The sequence below is a fragment of the Trematomus bernacchii genome, unplaced genomic scaffold, assembly GCF_902827165.1.
Source record: "Trematomus bernacchii unplaced genomic scaffold, fTreBer1.1, whole genome shotgun sequence".
Lineage (NCBI taxonomy): Eukaryota > Metazoa > Chordata > Actinopteri > Perciformes > Nototheniidae > Trematomus > Trematomus bernacchii.
This window is the reverse complement of record NW_022987589.1, coordinates 37,696-57,268: the sequence shown is the minus strand read 5'-3', so window position 1 is coordinate 57,268 and position 19,573 is coordinate 37,696. Positions and strand designations below refer to the sequence as shown.

General features: G+C 45.5%; 2 protein-coding genes and 2 non-coding genes across 5 annotated transcripts; 1 reads left to right on the top strand and 3 right to left on the bottom strand.

Moving 5' to 3' along the window:
* The first annotated feature begins 1,054 nt into the window (after positions 1-1,054).
* LOC117481396 lies at positions 1,055-5,617 on the top strand. The gene is made up of 5 exons (XM_034129063.1): positions 1,055-1,122; positions 1,891-2,567; positions 3,249-3,440; positions 3,743-3,953; positions 5,037-5,617. The coding sequence occupies exons 2-5, from the start codon at positions 1,916-1,918 to the stop codon at positions 5,269-5,271; spliced, it is 1,290 nt and encodes a 429-aa protein (XP_033984954.1). The 5' UTR covers positions 1,055-1,122; positions 1,891-1,915; the 3' UTR covers positions 5,272-5,617.
* A 2,701-nt stretch (positions 5,618-8,318) lies between these two features.
* Positions 8,319-16,293, bottom strand: dkc1 (dyskeratosis congenita 1, dyskerin). Of its 2 annotated transcripts, XM_034129061.1 has the most exons (15): positions 16,227-16,293; positions 15,338-15,390; positions 14,918-15,004; positions 14,248-14,339; positions 12,999-13,183; positions 12,835-12,899; positions 12,589-12,715; positions 12,326-12,456; positions 11,877-12,020; positions 11,566-11,686; positions 11,249-11,367; positions 9,225-9,328; positions 8,889-8,931; positions 8,665-8,808; positions 8,319-8,574 (listed from the first exon to the last, which is right to left on the bottom strand). In XM_034129061.1, the coding sequence occupies exons 1-15, from the start codon at positions 16,240-16,242 to the stop codon at positions 8,509-8,511; spliced, it is 1,497 nt and encodes a 498-aa protein (XP_033984952.1). In that variant the 5' UTR covers positions 16,243-16,293; the 3' UTR covers positions 8,319-8,508. The 2 variants fall into 2 exon arrangements, with proteins under 2 accessions (XP_033984952.1, XP_033984951.1); XM_034129060.1 differs by lacking the exon at positions 16,227-16,293 and having other exon boundaries at positions 15,338-15,424.
* LOC117481417 lies at positions 11,447-11,521 on the bottom strand. The gene has a single exon (XR_004555777.1). It is a non-coding gene; the product is annotated as a small nucleolar RNA SNORD83 (small nucleolar RNA).
* LOC117481418 lies at positions 14,503-14,696 on the bottom strand. The gene has a single exon (XR_004555778.1). It is a non-coding gene; the product is annotated as a small nucleolar RNA SNORD17 (small nucleolar RNA).
* Positions 16,294-19,573: the final 3,280 nt, after the last annotated feature.

Genomic DNA, 19,573 nt, shown 5'->3' with positions numbered 1-19,573 from the left:
GAATTCCATGTATTTACAATGGATGTTCCTAAAACAACACTTTTAACGTCATAATCATGTTGCTGCTAGTCCATTGATAGTCACCTGTTGGTCTCCTGTCCTTTCTGAAAGTCATAAAGAGTACATTAGTCATTTAGATTACTTATGTCCTCAAGTACCATGGGATTACTGAAACCACCATGAATTTAAAAAATGGTAGAAATTAATCTAATCTAAATTTTGAAGCATTCCTTGCCATCCCCTCCCTCTAAATATATCAATAAACATTAGGAAGTGATGCTCCTGACTACCATACCTGTTTAAGAAGATAATATTTGTTTTAAATAATTCAAAGCAATACACAACAGCAACAGGCTCTTTAACCAAGGCAACAGCCTAACATGTATATGTTAAAGTAAACTAGCTGTTCACACTATTCCTAATATTATCCATAAATATTAGCAGATTCTATTTATTTTTTAAAACATATTGATGTAAATACATACACATATCGGTATGTTGTATAAATATTGCAAATCAAGACCTTTATTCACTACTTATTACCAAAAATCGTAGTTCTATCTCCGGTAATCATGCATTCATATGTGACGATCAAGCATTTGGAGTGAAGAGGTCTCACTCTCTCTTTTCCAGTTAGATGAAGTGAAGAGGTCTCACTCTCTCTTTACCAGTTAGATGGAGTGAAGAGGTCTCACTCTCTCTTTACCAGTTAGATGGAGTGAAGAGGTCTCACTCTCTCTTTTCCAGTTAGATGGAGTGAAGAGGTCTCACTCTCTCTTTACCAGTTAGATGGAGTGAAGAGGTCTCACTCTCTCTTCTTGGGTTATTTTATTACTTGGCTTTAAATTCTTTATTAATCCGTGTTTATTTTCAGACGTTATTTAACTTCTTGGGTCCTCTCTCAGTTTAGGACCGTGTTGCTTGAAGGCTCAGGTGAAGCTCAGGTGAGTGTTTCTATAAATCACACTGAAGGGATGCCTGTGAAGAGAGTCAGAGTGAGACCTCCTTCCTGCAGCCTCTCTGTGCTCAGTGACGCAGCGGAAGAAGAAGATGAAGAAGAAGAAGAAGAAGAAGAAGAGTGGCTCGGAGTGATCAGGATCTTCAGGATTTACAGACGGACAGGTGAGTGTGTCTCTGACAGGTGAAGTTAGTGTGTTGTTGACAGGTGAAGTTAGTGTGTCTCTATCAGGTGAAGTTAGTGTGATGTTGACAGGTGAAGTTAGTGTGTTGTTGACAGGTGAAGTTAGTGTGTTGTTGACAGGTGAAGTTAGTGTGTTGTTGACAGGTGAAGTTAGTGTGTCTCTGACAGGTGAAGTTAGTGTGTCTATCAGGTGAAGTTAGTGTGTTGTTGACAGGTGAAGTTAGTGTGTTGTTGACAGGTGAAGTTAGTGTGTCTCTGACAGGTGAAGTTAGTGTGTTGTTGACAGGTGAAGTTAGTGTGTCTCTGACAGGTGAAGTTAGTGTGTTGTTGACAGGTGAAGTTAGTGTGTCTCTGACAGGTGAAGTTAGTGTGTCTCTGACAGGTGAAGTTAGTATGTTGTTGACAGGTGAAGTTAGTGTGTTGTTGACAGGTGAAGTTAGTGTGTCTCTATCAGGTGAAGTGTGTGTGTGTGTGTGTGTGTGTGTGTGTGTGTGTGTGTGTGTGTGTGTGTGTGTGTGTGTGTGTGTGTGTGTGTGTGTGTGTGTGTGTGTGTGTGTGTGTGTGTGTGTGTGTGTGTGTGTGTGTGTGTGTGTGTGTGTGTGTGTGTGTGTGTGTGTGTGTGTGTGTGTGTGTGTGTGTGTGTGTGTGTGTGTGTGTGTGTGTGTGCTGAGACTGATTTACAGAATCTCTACTCACTAACAGGAAACAGGAAGTGACTCCCCTCTGACTCACCTGTCTATGGACTACAGGTGGAGGCGGCGTGTTGCAGAGGCGATGGTGCCGCAGCAGCTTCCTGTCGAGCTGTGGCTGCAGGTGTTCAGCTTCCTGTCCTGGAGAGACAAGCTGAACCTGCGTCTCACCTGTTCTCACTTCAGACACCTGCTGGATAAGTCCCGCCCCCTGTGGCGAGGCTTCAGCGTGGTGCTGCAGCACTTCTCCCGCTACAACTCGGCCTTCTGGCGCAGCCTGGCTCAGAGGCACGTGGGCGGCGCCTCGGTGCGTTCAGGTAAGAGGAAACACCTAAAGCAGCTCTCCGCCTGGCTTCCCGCCCTCGAGGCTCTTCGATTGGACGAGTGGAAGGAAGGGGGCGTCGACGAGCTGAGACTCTTCCAGCGGCTGCAGCGCCTGTCACTCACTTCCTGCTCCATGTCGCTGAGGAACGTGGACTTCCTGTTTCCTCTGAGTCAGAACCTGCTGCAGCTCAGCCTGTGCAATGTGCAGCTCACCTGTCCCGCCTCTCACCTGTTGGCCGGCCTCAGTCAGCTGACCCGCCTCACCTCGCTGCTGCTGCACCACGACGGCAGCCTGAGGGTCCCCACACTGAGGGGCGTCCTGACTCACCTGAGCCGGCTGCAGCACCTGTCCTGGACCATGATCACCTACAGGACGCTGGCTCCGGACTTCTTTAGTTCCACCCAGCTCACAGGTAAACTGGTTCATTAATGAGGTCCAGAGGTCAGTGCAGGTACACGGCAAACAGAAACTTCATCTTTTGGTTCAAAACCTCTTTCAGGTAACTCTCAGTAACTACTAGTGTCAAAACAGAGTCTTCAAACCTGGTCGTGTTATTGCAGTACCTGTAAATCCACACCTGTAAACTCCACACCTGTAAACTCCACACCTGTAAACTCCACACCTGTAAACTCCACACCTGTAAACTCCAAACCTGTAAATCCACACCTGTAAACTCCACACCTGTAAACTCCACACCTCATACTTCAGATGAGCTATATTTCCACCTTACAGTGTTGATATGGGAGTGACACGGTGAAACTCTCCTGAGTCGAGGTGTGGAGGAACACTGGTTAAGATTTAAACTCCAAATAGTTACAAATGACCCTAAAGCAGTGTTAAGGTACCGTATGGACCCTAATAATAATCTTTATTCGTAGAGTACCTTTCATACAAGAACTGTGCTTCACAGAAAACTGATATCACAGAATACCAGGAAACAAGAGGTAAAAACACATTTAGATTAAAGGTACAACGATAAGATGTCACTTGGTCACACCTGTCCTGTGATTCATTGGGTCAGTCACACCTGTCCTGTGATTCATTGGGGTCACACCTGTCCTGTGATTGGATGTTTTCTCCTGTCTCTCGGCAGAAGCAGGGGGCCTGCAGCTGTCGGACCTCCAGCTGTTGAACTACGACGCCGTGGTGACGCAGGAAGTCCTGCAGCCTTTGTCCCGCCTCCGCAGCCTTTCAATCTTCCACCTGTACTCCGTACCTGGACCCACCTGTCACCTGCAGACCTGGCTGACGTCGCTGCCGCAGCTCCGCAGCCTCAGCGTTCACGGTGGGTCAGGAAGAGGTTTTACCTGTAGAGGAGGGGGTGTCGTGGTCTGGGAGGAAGATCAGTGTTTAGACTGAGCCTCAGGTGTTACGCAGGTGGAGGTGTGTACGACCATCTGGGTTTCAGACCAGAGAAACACAGATTGTGAGAGGAGAAGCCATGAGAGCGGCTGGCGGACTGAGCGATTATTCTACCACTTGTCAGGGCAGTTAACTGTCTTTGTTTTTTACCTGAGTCTGATATCTTTCCTCTCAAACCGCTGACACACCGTGATGTCATCATGTTTTCACCTGTCTGTCCAATAGGAGGCCATCCTCTGGCGATGTACGCTGACTTCCTGCCGTCGTCTCTCCTCAGTATGACCCTGTGTGTGGACATGCAGCCTGAAGACCTGCAGGTGGTCTCTGTCAGAGCTCCTCACCTGGAGCACCTGCACCTGGAGCCCTGGAGCTCCTCCTCTAGCCTGGTGAGGCTCCTCCCACAGCTGTTCCCTCACCTGAGGACGCTCCGGATCAGGTGAGCCCCCGGCTGAATAACTCCTACATGATCCTCAGGCTGATTGAACAAGCTAACATGCTAACCGTGGTAACCTGCTGTCAGGGGCGGCGGGTACTGTAGGCTAGGGAAGGCTAAGCCTTCCCAAATATTTGTGTCACTGCATCCAGGTCAAATAAAAATATAATGTATAATGTTTGTTTGACATTAGCGCTGCTATGCAGCCACCTGTGCCCTGTGCACTACGAAGCCAGTTCAACATACGCTGGATATGTTTGAGTTATCTTAACTAACCCTAACAAACGAGGTCTCGCTAAGCGGTCCTACGACGCTGGTTATCAACTCGGTAAATCAAGCCAGGGTTTCTCTCTCCAGCTGAGAGCGCGTTCACGTGAAAGGGGCGGGGTTAGCTACATTTGACCAATCACAAACAGGGACAAGTGTACTGACAGCGCAGCGTTATACTTCATTAATGAAAAGTAAACTAATATTAGACAAATATGAACTTTAAACATCCATGACTTAAACATATAATCCAGGATACAAGCCACATAGTGGCAAGGTGAATATAGAACAACTGGTTAAAAAATAAATAAACTACCGAGTGTTTGAAAGTGTACAACCGTTTTATGATATCACTGCTAAGACACGAGTGGATCTGACTTTAATTACATTTGAGTTGAGTGTTTCGTCAACCTAATGTGTTGCTTAAAATAATACTTCTGCATACAGTAGGCTATGTGACAATGTAAGTGTTGCACAGCCAGATACGGCTCAAGAAGCTGACTCAGATAAGGAAATATATGATATATTATGATATTATATGATCGATGATCTGATTGATGATGTGATATGAATGATAAGTGCGACACGTCAGCGTCTTCTCTGCAGACGGCAGTTTAAACTGTATTTCCTTTATCCTGTAATATGACTTGATAGATTTAAACTCCGCACACTGAGCTCTGATTGGTCAGCAGGCGGTGCTTTCATTGAGTTGATCTCTTTTCTATAGACGCCGGAGGCGGGCAGCGTCAGGTAAAAAAAGTAATTTAGCCTTCCCAAACCTGAGACTCACGCGCCGCCTATGCCTGCTGTGTGTTTCAGACACCAGCACCTGTCTGACGATGACTTCCTGTGTGTGCAGCAGCTGCAGCGCCTTCACACTCTGGAGGTTCTGGACTCGTTCTACAGACCCGACCCGATGGACCCCAGCTTGGTCATATACCAGCCCAGTCCTCGTCTGATACACATGATCTCTGAGCTGCAGAAACTGACCGATCACAGAGTCCACGTCATCACCAGCTCACACAGAGACCCGCTGTCCTGCCACTGTGTCTGACCAATCAGAGAGAGAGTCCGACCAATCAGAGAGAGAGTCCGACCAATCAGAGAGAGTCCGACCAATCAGAGAGAGTCCGACCAATCAGAGAGCGAGTCCGACCAATCAGAGAGAGTCCGACCAATCAGAGAGTCTGACCAATCAGAGAGTCCGACCAATCAGAGAGAGAGTCTGACCAATAAGAGAGAGTCCGACCAATCAGAGTCTGATCAGCCTTATAACCTTCATTTCTCTAATGCTGGATATTTATTAGATGTATTTTATAATAATTATTTTTGTAATCCTTTGCTTTGTGGTCAAAAAGGATGTTTTTGTTAAAAGTACTGTAATTAAACGTTAAAACGTAGTGATGTCACTGTGTCTTCAGATCCCCCACGTGTGCAATATATTTAAACTCTGTATGATGTTCTGCAGTCACTAACTAGAAAATGCATTTCCTGCAGAAAATGCGTGTGAATGCTGTAAACTGTGAACATTTGTGGCTGAATTTAGCTGAAAATGCAGAAAAAGCTGAATATTTAAAAGAAAAGGTTTAAAAAAAAAAAGGTATAAACAACATGTATAGCCTTGATGTCCTGAAATAGCTGAATAATGTAATAGTTGAATGGTTTCTGCAGCTGAAAATAGGCTGAAGGAGTTAAATATCAGATGTAAGTAGTAGTGAATGAATTTGTATTAAGAGAAAAGAAAGTAAAAAGGCTTGGGAAAGCAGCAGAATATTTTGACTGCAAACTTTTCGACTAAAACCATACGTCACCAATAATGTATAAAATATGTGGAACCTGTTGAAGTCAGTATGAAGTCTCCATCAGACAGAGACAGTCTGTTAAAGTCCAGTCTGTCAGTGTTTGTTTCTGTTCCTGAGCACCTACTCATAACACCCAATCATAACACCTGTGTGTGTGTCCAGAGATCAAAGGTTTCCATGGTGTCTGTTCTGATTAGATGATGTGACTCAGGTGTGTGTGTGGCTCCAATCTGCCCATCAACACCATGACAACCAACTGCAGCACTGAGTCCCATAAGAATGCATTGAGAAGTATATCTAACAATTTTGCCACCTGTTCAAAAACTATGGCTCCTATACAAAAATTACCAGACCGTGAGCATCAGGGAACCCCAATGAACTGATATATGTTTTTTTGGGGGGTTTTGTGTGTCAAATGTGAAGATGGGAGCAGTTTGTCTAAAGTTGACTTCTCTCTGTTCTGAAGAAAGTTCCGGTCAAATTTAACATGGGAGTCTATTGGGAGCTAGGTGGACTTTTTGTCACTCTGATCACTATTGGGCCAGAACGGTGTGTGTCCGTTTGATATGAAGGCAATTGAGCGGCCAGACTAATAATGCTCCTGAAATCTTTTGAAATTATTTGAATAGATTGTATATTTTGGCTCTGAGAGCAGTTTTAAAATATTTTTTCCGAAGATTTTTAAGACCCTCTACACTCCAAGTGATGATGTCACGCACTCTAAAATCTAAAGCAGCCTGTACATTTACCAAAATGTAAACGTTGATAAGTCAAAAACCGTAAAAGATATCAAAAAACTGAATACGATTTGAATAGCTGAAGGTCTTGTGATCATTTTAAAGTTGGAATGAAGTCTGTAGCTGAAAGTATGTGGAAGGAGTAGCATTTGGCGCAAGGTGTAAGAAAAGAGGATTTGAAGGCATCTCCCATTGACTTCCATGTTAAAAAAAGTTTAAAAAGCTGAATATTTCAAAAAGCATAAAATATTTTAAAAAAGTTAAAGGTTTCCCATCGATTCCTGAACAGGCTGAATAGTTTGATATTTGAATGGTTTCTGTAGCTGAAAGTAAGCTGAAGTTATGGAGCCAAAGTATGGTTGAAATAATAATGGGAAGAATAAAGATTTGAAGTACTATAGTATAGTATTATCTTTATCAATAATACACCTGCAGGGTTCCTCCAGGGACAAGTGTGACAGATCAGTAAAAACAGGTAGATAAACTTTTTGAACATTGAGAGATTGAACATTGTTTATTAAACAGGAAGGAGAATACTGTCAGGACTCCCTCGAGCAGCAGCACTGGGTGTTGCGGGGGTGTGCACCTCGCTCTGGATGGGGGCGTGCCGTAAACACCTCGCTCTGGATAGGGCGTATGCACCTCGCTCTGGATGGGGGTGGGCGTACGCACCTCACGCTCTGAATGGGGTGGGCGTACGCACCTCACGCTCTGGATGGGGGTGGGCGTACGCACCTCGCTCTGGATGGCCATACGTACGCACCTCGCTCTGGATGGGGGCGTACGCACCTCACGCTCTGGATGGGGGTGGGTGTACGCACCTCGCTCTACACACGCGTGTGTAAACCTCGCTAACAAAACATATACATTCTGACAAACTCCAAGCATTGATTTTGCCAGAATGGGCTTCCATCAGATGTGGCCCTGAAGTCAATTGACAGAATGCCAGGGCGAGTTGCCGTGGTCTTGAAAAAAGGGTCAACTGCAAATATTGTCTCTTAAACTTAAAGGTGGGTAGGTAAGTTTGAGAAACCGGCTCGAGATACACTTTGTTATATTCCATGGAATGCTCTTAACATCCCGATAGCAATGAATATCTGAAGTGCTTTGACAAAAAAAATTCCGAAAGCAAATTCATCTGTGGAAGCCGTAGTACTGTAAAAAGCACGACCAATCATTTTAGCCGGCCCGGCTAAAATAACTGGATGGCCTACCTGCCTGTCAGCCTTCCATCTGTGCACAAACTTATCTCGTGCCCTCATTGGTCATGTGCGCGTTCGTGTGTGTTGGAGGAGGGGCTCTGTGAGGAAGTGGCAGATTCTTTCCGGCTGTGTATTTTCAAATTCTAGCGATCTCGAGCCGGTTTCTCAAAATTACCTACCCCACCTTTAAATGAACTGTCAATAAAAGCCATTCAAACTGAACACTGACTTTAATACCTTCATCCATTACTGCCAACACTGATTTAATGTACATTCATATTTGAGAGACATCTCAGCCCTCCCTGATCCTTAGACACAGCGTGCCGACTCGCATTGATCTGAACACTCAGGATGCACCAATTACAGAAAACAAAAACTTTTATTTTGAAATTACAAACAGGCTTCCTGTTCAGGTATTTACAGATGAAAACAATAAAATGTATAAAAAAAACAAAAAAGCGTCCTCTTTTCTTTCTGCATTCAAGCAGTCCATTATAAAACTCCCAGAATGCTTTGCATTCAGACAGGTGACAGCGGGCGCTCCACGCCATCACTCCGACGTCTCGTCGTCTTTCTGTTTCTTCTTCTTTTTCTTCTTCTTGGCACTGTCCACAACCTGGAGGACAGAGGACACGTTAAGGACCTGTCCACAGTGAGCGTTTACATCTTATAGTGTCAGCACATCACTTCCTGTCTGTAACCTCACCTCTGGCTCCGCCTCCACTGGCTCTGCCGCCTCTTCCAGTTTTGCCTTCTTCTCTTTCTTCTTCTTCTTCTTCTTCACTTCCTCTGCAGACGGCGTGCAGGGAGCACTCGCTACTTCCCCGTCGCTGTCGGCCTCCCTCTTCCTCTGCAGAAAGGTTAAAGGTCAGATTAATATCACATGCACAGGATAGAACCGTCAGTGGTGGGGCAGGGTCTGGGTCTCACCTTAGTGGTCGTGTCACCTGACGCCTCAGTCTCCTTGGAGGCGCTGTAAACAAAAACAATGTAAACACTTAAAATCTAAGAGGATAAGAGTTACTCCAGAGTGTTCAGTTATTAACACATGACTGTCCTCAGAGAGCATCAGCGCAGCATCAGCTGACTGAGTCGCTCCGAGCTGAGAGATTCTGTAGCAGAGCGACTCCCCCCGAGAGCACGGCAGCGCAGGGGGGGATAACTGTCTGCAGCACCTGAAGCCCCTCCCCTCAGTACATGTAGCCCCTCCCCATCAGCACCTGTAGCCCTTCTCCCTCAGTACATGTAGCCCCTCTCCCTCAGTACCTGTAGTCCGTGTATCCCTCCTTCCAGGCGGTGGGCGTGCTGCCGTTGGCTTTCCCGTGTTTGTCGAGCAGTCCTTTCTGGATCATCATCTTCTTCTGACTCGCCTGATCAGGGAAAGAATAACTTTATTAACACAGAACTTCATTACAGGGATGCAAACTCATCAGGTATGAAAAAGGTGACAAGGATCCGAGCCCCCCCGAGATATCGGCTTTAAAATGAGGAATAACAGGATGTTAGCAGTCAGAACAACTAAAGCAGTTCATAACAGAAATGCCAGAGTCACATCTAATAGAAATATATAAAAGCATTTATTTGAATTGTGTAGCTGTCAGTTTATAATGTTGGCAGCACTGTTGAAAATGTATTTTCATGCCTCTGTGCAAGGCTTGCGTCTTTCTATCTTTATAGTCAGAGGTGTAAAGTAACTAATGGCGCATTTCCATTGCAGCGCGTAGCTCGCTTTAAGCGTGCCGTGTCGTGCCGTCCCCTTTTTTGGTTGTGCTTCCACTAGGCCTAGTCCCGGCGCGGCACGGCGCGGGGCCACTTTTTCCCCTCTTTTCTGGCCCTAGAAAATTGTGGTTCTATCGGGGCCAACAAACAGGGCTGAGTCGGGCTGAGTATGCTAAACTAGAGAGAGGAGCGCTGGCAAGAGGGCTAGAACTACAACAAGATGGACATATTTGACCGTGATTTAATTGTAATACACGTTTCAAAATGATGCCGAAGTAACAACATACTGATACCGGTTAGTAAAAACCATGAATTAATGCTTTGTCAAGTCTGCACAGACGGCAGGCGAAAAACCTTTTAAAATTCGTGTTTTTCTAGATGGAGATTGGCTAAGCTAACGCAGTATATGCCCCGACCGTCCACACTCGCAACAACGGCCTATACAGACATAAATAAGGCAGCGACTGTATTCACCATGACACAGGCAGTCTGTGGTGTGTACTTGTTTAACTTTTGTCGAGTTTCTGAACATATATAAGGAGCTGTGAGCTCTGAGTGCTCACAGCTAACGACTGTGTTGTGTTTCTGGATTTCTCATTGAAGATGATGTCACGGCTCCGCCTACACTGCGTTACTATAGTAACTACCCCAGTTCCTAAACTGTAATGGAAGCGCAGCATGAAGTGAGTCGGCCCTGTTAAGGCCCAACGCGGCCAAGCCGTACCGAGCCGTACCGAGTGTGGCCGAGGCCGACCGTGTAGTGGAAATGCGCCATAAGTTCATAAACTCAAGTACTATACTTGGGTACAATTTTGAGATACTTGTACTTTATGTAAGTATTTCAGTGTTTTGCTACTTTGTTCTTCTACTCCACTACAGTTCAGAGGTACATGGTGTACTTTTCCTCCACTACATGCATTTAATACCTTTAGTTACTTTACAGATGTGGATGAATGATGTGAAATATAATCACGTCTTAAATCAGACTTTAGTTCCACCTGGAGTAAATCCACAAGCTACCCTGCAGTATACAAAGTCATTCAAACTAGCTGCACCTTTACCAGCTTTGAGAACACTTTAATGATCAATCATTATAAAACATATCATATTTATTATTCTGAAATGGACCAATCTGCACAATCACTACTTTTACTGTCGCTACTTTCACTATATTTTGATGATAATACTTTTCTACTTTCACTTGAGGAACATTTTGAATGCAGGACTTTTACTGTAACAGAGTATTCCTACACTAGGTACTAGATCTATACCACCTCCGTTTATAGCCTATGAAAAAAACTATTAGAAAACGAAGGCTAAAGCTAACGTTAGCAGATATGTGATGCTAGTTAGCTCAACGATTCCTTAAATAATATTGCGACAGAAACACTTTTCAGTGCACATCACGCTCTGCGCTCCGACAGGGAGCTCTGCTCTGAACGGCCCGTTCTAACAGCTGTTCACCAGCGGTCCAGTTTGTGCCAGTGACTCCGGACCGCACAGTTAATATTAACAACACAGGTAACTGTATTAACACAGAACAGGTAAAGAGGAAACTGATGGACTCGTACCTTGGGGCCCAGCCCCCACTTTCGGGGGTAGGTGTCTCTCTCCATGATGACCCTCTTGATCTTAGCGACCACGCCGTGGTCACAGGTGGAGATCACCGCCGTGGTCATCAGAGCCACGCCTACACAGACAGTGTTATTATTATTATTATTATTATTACAATACACCTGGGCAGGTGAGGCAAGTCCTCGTTAACGAGCAGCCATCAGACTAGGGTGATAGATGAGAGGTCCTCACGGCCCGGAGGCTGCGGCATCTATATGTCATCATGTGGCTCACACACACACAGAGAGACACACACATACAGAGAGACACACACCTGTGCAGATGGCCTCCCCCTTGGTGGTGATGACCACGATGTCCTGGTTCATCTCGATGCCGTCCTCGTACCTGAGCACACCTGGCAGCATGATCTTGGCTCCGTAGCAGATGGCGTTCACCTGCAGTCACATGACCAAATAAATCAGATTTCATGGCAAGACAAAAATAAATCAGAGTCTAAATAAACCTGTGTATTGTGTAATCACACTATTACTAGTAAGGTGTGTGTGTGTCCTCACCGTGCTGTCCTTCATCACCAGCCTCTTTTATTACTGTGTGTGTGTGTGTGTGTACAGTGCGTGTCCTCACCGCGCTGTCCTTCATCACCAGCCTCTTGTAGGATATCAGCAGTTTCTCCAGGGGGAAGATGACTCTCCTCAGGTACGTCTCGTCTTTGTTGTGGTCAAACTGCCACTGAGCGTCCAGGACATCGTGCATCGTCACTAGATGATCCTACAGACACACAGTACATTGTGAGGGGGGGAGAGACAGTGTATTGTGAGGGGGGGGGGGGGGGGGGGGGACAGTATATTAAATACATATAACATGAATGCTTTGTGATGTCAGCAGTGAGGGGGGCACAGCATATTAATTGGATATAATATTAATGCTGTCACCATTGACGCAGTGATCAGTTTCTCTGCTGTTTCTGTTCCAGAGATTAATTATCAGAGCTGCACATACAGCGGCTCTGAACTCAACTCTCTGGGGGGGGGGGGGTGTAACAGGATGTCTGTGTAACAGGAAGTGGGGCTGACCTTCTCTCCCAGGACTCCCGAGCGGACCCTCCTCAGCTCCTGCATCTGACCTCCGACCCCCAGCATCAGGCCAAGGTGAACACAGAGGGTCCGGATGTAGGTTCCTGCCTCACAGCTGACCCAGAAGATACCTGGGGGGGGGGGGGGGGGGGGGGAGAGGTTACAGTCTGACGCTGATCGCACAGTCATCTTATAATCTCCCCCAGCCTCCTCCGTATAGTCATTATATATAATAGTTATATTATAAAGTATTGATCTCTCACCCAGCCTCCTCTCGGGGTCGTACTCGATCAGTTTGCTCTCGTACACAGTTCTGACTCTCAGTTGTCGCTTAACAGCAGCGATGAGAGGTGGTCTCTGGAACAAAGCTCCGGTCAGAGACTCCAGACCCTGGAGAGAGAGAAGAGGGTTAGTCACATGACAGGTTAGTCACACGACAGGCAGCCAAATCAGAGCGCTTCACATCCACTGACTACATGTTCTTTATAGATACTGTAAGGTTATCTCACCCGGGCCAGCGTGTGCTCGCTCTCAATGGCATTGTGCAGCCGAACGATTCCCACATACTCTTTCCCTGCAACACACAGAGAGAGTAGTGAGGGGGGCCGCTGCTTTACTGTGACACACTGCCAGCCGGGCATTAAACACTACACACACCATCCTGACTGTATACCTGCGCTCTGCTGAGACTTGACCAACCGGGTGGCTCGGTCCACGCAGACGATCAGACAGCCCGTCACTTTGGGGTCGAGCGTGCCGCTGTGACCCGTCTTATCCACTCGGAGAATCCTCCGGATCCACGCCACCACCTCGTGGGACGAAGGGTTCGCCGGCTTGTCCAGGTTGATAAAGCCAGTCCTGTTGGGGGGGGGGGGGCGTTAGCATGTTAGCCTCAGGGACAGTTTCATCCAACAGACCATAAGACTATTAAGCACCTGAACCCTGTAAAACATCCATCTGTTTGCATCTTGAGAATTATTAATATATATATATATATACATACATACATACATACACACACACACACAGGGATGCAAACTCATCAGGTATGAAAAAGGTGACAAGGATCCGAGCCCCCCGAAATATTGGCTTTAAAATGAGGAATAAGAGAGGATTTTACCAGTCAGAACAACTAAAGCAGTTAATAATACCAGAAACGCCAAAGAGTCACATCTAATAGAAATATAAAAGCATTTATTTTAATTGTGTAGCAGTCAGTTTATAATTTTGGCAGCACTGTTGAGCATTTTGAAAATGTATTCCTTAAATAATATTGCGACAGAAAAACTTTTCAGTGCACATCACGCTCTGCCGCTCCGACAGGGAGCTCTGCTCTGAACACCTGAACGGCCCGTTCTAACAGCTGTTCACCAGCGGTCCAGTCTGTGCCACAGTGACTCCGGACCGCACAGTTAATATTAACGAACGCACCGTAGGTAATGAAGCTAGACCCTCATCCCGGAGCAACAGAGCCGTATTATACATCCATGAGCAGAGCCGACAGGCAGGAAGACTTGAGCACACAGCTCGCGCTTCATTATAATATATAAAAAGAGAACACCATGCGTGTCATGATGGCACATAACAGCTCGCGGCCGCAGATTACTCCGGGTCCCAAAATATTTTTGGGGTATGGGGGATACCCCAAAAATATTTTTATTGCAGATCTACATGAATCACACAAACGACCTATTTTGGATTCAAAACGGCGAATTTTGACGAAAGGTGACAAGTTTGCATCCCTGATATAGATACATATATCCATGTTGCTCTGTTGGAGGACTTCAGTTGTCCCTCTCCATCTCTCCACTGAAGCTACTCATGGAGAGAGACTTGAAACTCGGGGGAGGTTTTCAAATAATGATTTTTGGACTTTACATTAAAAAGTTTAGCATGAGGTTAGCTTGTTAGCTTGGCATTACCTGACATAGTCCTGGATGTTCCTCTTCAGAGGGTTGCTGCCATTGGGCAGCGGCGTGTAGTGAGCGGTGCGGATGTTCAGCTTATCAAAGTTCTGCAGGAGACAATCAGAGTTTAGAAAGAGCCTCTGCAGGTGCGATCTACCTGTGATCGTTTATTCAGGATCACATGCCCCCCCCCCCTCTATGCTGTTATTCAGGATCACATGCCTACACCAGAAGCCCCCCCCCCCATGCTGTTATTGATGAGTCTCAGCTGTGATCAGCGCAGTCAACTCGTCTTCGCGGCGCTCGGGTCGAGTCGTCTCTCCTCGTGGATCCGGGTCGACCCGGCAGAACGCCGAGTCGAGGACATCACCACGAGGAGAGGCCCCGCCCCCAGAACGAGAGCGGGGGAGTGACTGCGACAAGATGGCCGCTCAGCGAATGGATAAACAGCTTCATCATTTCACAGATCTGAGCTCTGGTCCTACGATATCTGAACTACACGAACTATACACTACCTGAACTACAAACTATACACTACAAACTATAGACTACCCTGAACTATAAAACGACCTGAACCACAAACGGTCCAAACTACCAGCTGACACCCTCGTTGATCACCTGACCCCCCCCCCTCACCTGACCCACTGTTGATCACCTGACCCCCCCCCCCCCCCCCCCCCCTCACCTTGAGCAGCAGAGGCCACTGAGACGTGTCCAGAGTCGGAGCTTTAGACTCCGGCCGAATGAAGAAGTCTCCGCTCTGCTGGATCTCCTGAGGAACAAACACACATTAACTCAGTGCAAAGCTATCATTAGTTATATACACACAAAGCATCTGATAATACGGACGTGTAATTAGCTAAAGCTTTGTTGTTTATTGATATCAGACAATGATACTACAGATTATTCAATTATTAATTAAATGTTTCGTTTTGTTATTGCATTCATTTGTATAGTACTGTATCATGTCTGTATCACCTTTTGTTTCATTTGTATTTTCTTTGGTTTTACATGCTCGAAATAAATAAATAAACTAAAACACATTGAACACACATTAGGTTTAATGTGATTATATATATATCTTTATTGAACAGGTGTAACTCACCCCAACATCCTCTTCGATCCCTTTCTTCGTCTTCTTCATCTTCACTGATGATGCTGAAAAATACTCGCTCATTAAACCATGAACACATTTCAGAAGCCTGGAAATAAAGAGTTTGATTTGGTCCACTAGTATATACCCTCAGGAAATAAAGGGTTAACTCTTCAAGGCGGAAACACGTGTTCTGACACCACGTGTGTTAGCATCAGAAGGCTAACACGCAGCTAACAGGCCTGATAAACAGAGCGCTTCTGCTTCACACCGAGACTCAGGAGAGATAACTCTGTTACAGGCAGAATATAATAGATATGACCCTACAGGTGGAACAGGCACGATGCAACAGGCTTTGTTTAACAGCTATAAGACAACGGGATATCTGAAACACGTGGTCTCTGCAGAAACACGTGTTCTCTGTCTGCAGCTTCACAGGAGAGAATACATCAAGATCCTGGGCCATGTTTAACACCGCTTATACCCTAACCCTATAATACATCAGGTACAATGACGCAAAGACCCTCGTGTTTCAGCAGGAGAATCTCTGCAGAAACACGAGGGTCTCGTGGAGAGAATAGCTCTGATCCTGGTGCAAACAAGTATATTTGAACAGGTATAATACAGGCGCTATAATAGAGGAATATTATAACGGCTATATTATAACCGTGTTATTATACCTGATGTATTATAACTGTTAAAACACATCTCTACTAACGCCCCACGTGGCGTCGCAGACATTACACTTCTGCAGATCAAACCGAGTCTCAGTCTGCCCCTTACTGATCAGATAGTTCGCATTATGCCCTTAAGACATGGAGACATTCAATCATTGAAATATATAAACTTAAAACACTTTAAAACGTTTTTTCTCCTTCTCCAAAACGTGCCGCGCACTCACCTCCAGTGTCCGCCATCTTGATCTGAGAGAGAGCTGACTCCTCCTGTTCCGCTTTCTACTCTTGTCTCTTCTTCTGTGGTGCCTCGCCAGCAGCTTTCAGCACACTTCCGCCCCCCCCCCCCCCCCCCCCCTGCAGGCCGGGGTCAGAACTGCGCTCTAAACCCTCTCTACGTCACAGAGCACCACGTGGTATCTACAGGAGGGTACACCCTCCTCGCGCATGCATGCACGTGGCAGTGGGTCGACCACCCAAACAGAAACATGTGCAAAAGTCCTCTTCCAGTATGAGAGTAGCATGACCCCCCCTCACCTTGAGCAGCAGAGGCAACTGTAGCTGGGTACATGACAGGATGTAGTAACATGATAACAAAGGTATCCCAAGTTACTGAAGCTGGGTACATGACAGGATGTATGATTACCTAGAAGAGCCTCAGGACTGTTTATATGGAAGCCTGTTTGTGCCACAGGAAAAAAATTAAAATCCTTTAAAGGGCCCATGTCATGGCCATTTCCACTGATCATAATTACATTGTTGAGGTATACTAAAATAGATTTATACTGTGCAATTTTCCAAACTCACATTGGTTTCGCATACAGCATCTCTGTAAAGTATGTGTATTCAGCAGTATTCACTCTCTCCACTAAACGACTCTTGGAGCTCTTGCCCCCCCCCTCCCTGTGAGCCTAGTGTGCTCCGATTGGTCAGCTCGGCCACTCTGTTCTGATTAGTCAACCACCAGAGAGGCTCCGCCCATGTCTAACAGTGCTTTTTTCGGCTCGCTCTCGGAACATCAGTCTTATCATGGCGTCGGTACAGCCGTATATTTTAATACGCTAACTAACCGAACTGTACCTACAACTGTTGTTATAGAAGAGTGTGACGGCCCCAGGGCCTTTGTGCAGATGTGTTGCAGGTCTTACGATGGGGTGGAGCTGAAGAGGCTAATCAGCGCGATCACGGACACCTGGCCGGAGCCGAGGTGCTATTAAGCCCAGCTGCCCGGAGTCACACGGCGGCCCCTGTCTCTCTCCAAAGCGGCTGCAGAAGGACGAACTCGGTGATCCTCTCCCCTCGACCACCTATCTCTGCATTTACCACAATAAATGTGCCGTGGTTTTGTAAACTCCTGTATGTCTCCTTGTCTTTCCGTTGTGGCCTACGAGCCGGTCATAACAAAGAGTAAGTTATTTTTACCTGTAATAAACTACTACTGTTTGATGAGAAATCAAATCATGGTTTGCTATATATGAATGATATGTTATAGGAGCAAATAATTCAGGGAAGAAAGGATAGGCCTACTAAGTATTTCCATCAAACTTTATTTTTAGAAATGTACAAAATGAACATAAATATACATATATACACGGTATATCATCAATTCCTCCCCGTTGTCGGCATCTTGCCTATCGCAGCCGGGGCTTTTTAGGACGAGGCCTCAGTGTGGTAGTCCCGTCATGTATTGTCCGGCAGGATCTGGCTGGACGAAATCAAATGCAAATCACAAAATATTAGAGAAACTTAGTTGTTTTAGATTCGTTAGTAGTAGTTGTGGTAGGAGTGTGGATCTATCTAATCCATCTATCTAATGAACACAGTAAGCTTGCCAGCTAATATGCTAACCTAGCTTTGTTTACTTTGGTAGCTAACACGATATGAACGCTAGCTCGGAGGAACGGCAACTATAATGTAGTGTAATAAAACTACTATGAACAAAAGCTAGTGGTTCATATTAGGCTAGCAATAACGTGTTTATAATTGCAATCTTATACGGGTAGTCTGCTACGTTCGGTCATTCATTGTAACTGGCATGAATACATTGTTTTGCGCTAGCATGTATAGCTAGCCTCGTTAGCTATACATGCAGTATGTACATGTACTGTCACAATGTACGGTAAATCACCCGGAGTATACTGTATGAGTATTCCGTGTGTGACTGCAGACATTCTCCTGCCATGACAAACATGTAAGGCCATCTGCTGACATTGTAGTTGATATATTTAAACGCTAGCAACGTCGTTAGTCCAGTAAGCTGGGCTTGTTTAGTGTAATAAAACCACTATGAACAAAAGCTAGTGATTCATATTAGGCTAGCAAGAACGTGTTTACAATTGCAATCTTATACGGGTAGTCTGCTACGTTCATTGTAGCTGGCATAACACAAATGTTTTCTCGAGCAAACCCATGTCTAGCTCCGTTGGTTAGCTCGGTAGCATACACGCTATGCCAGCTATAATGTAATTACGTTTCGGCAAATCACCCGGAGTATACTGTCTATGAGTATTTCGTGTGTGAATGCAGACATTCTCCTGCTATGAGATACATGTATGCAAGGCCATCTGCTGATATTAGAGTTGATATATGGAAACGCTAGCAACTTAGTTAGCACAGTTAGCACTGTGTCAATGGCTTAGCAGTCCGACACAGTTTACACATTTAAACAGTCTTGTTTGATAAATACACAAATAACAATGCAAACTTACAGGTTGTGTACCCGAATCTTCCCCTGCTCCAAACGGTCCAAACAAACTAGGAATAGCATCGTCCTTCAGTTTCAAATGCTGTGCATATCCGGCCTCAAACTGGGCAATGTTTTGGAAGCTTTCGTCTGTGAAATGCCGCGCACACAGTAACGTTCTTCGAACCTCTGAAGGAACAGTGTTAAAAAGAAATTTCAACGACTGACTTCGTCGTGGTTCTTCCGTCGGTAGGACAAACAGCTCAGATTTCTCCTCACATTTCAGGAAACAGGTCCTTGGCATTGGCATGACTGGATCGATTGTGAACTGAACCAGAGCTTCCAACAGTAAATGTTAGGCTGGCAGAGGGTGCGGCCAGCGCCGCTGGGTGTGGCCATAGCTCTTCGGGATTGGTCCATTTCGTTCCGGGTACCGCATGACATCATGCCGTACCCGGAACTAAATGGAAGACTCAAATGGGCAGTGACGTATCTCCAACGAGGCGTTTTGGGGAGGTATTTTCTGTGTTAGAGTTTTACTCGCTACAGGGTGTACTTTGAGGGTTTTGACTCTGCACACCGTTTACATGCATAAAAACCTTCATAACATACAAGGGGCCGGGTAATAACCGGAAAAGCATGACATGGGAGCTTTAAGTCAATATATTGACTTACTATCGCGATATATTGACTTACTATCTCAATATATTGACTTAGCTATCTCAATATATTGACTTACTATCTCAATATATTGACTTACTATCTCAATATATTGACTTAGCTATCTCAATATATTGACTTACTATCTCAATATATTGACTTACTATCTCAATATATTGACTTACTATCTCAATATATTGACTTAGCTATCTCATTATATTGACTTAGCTA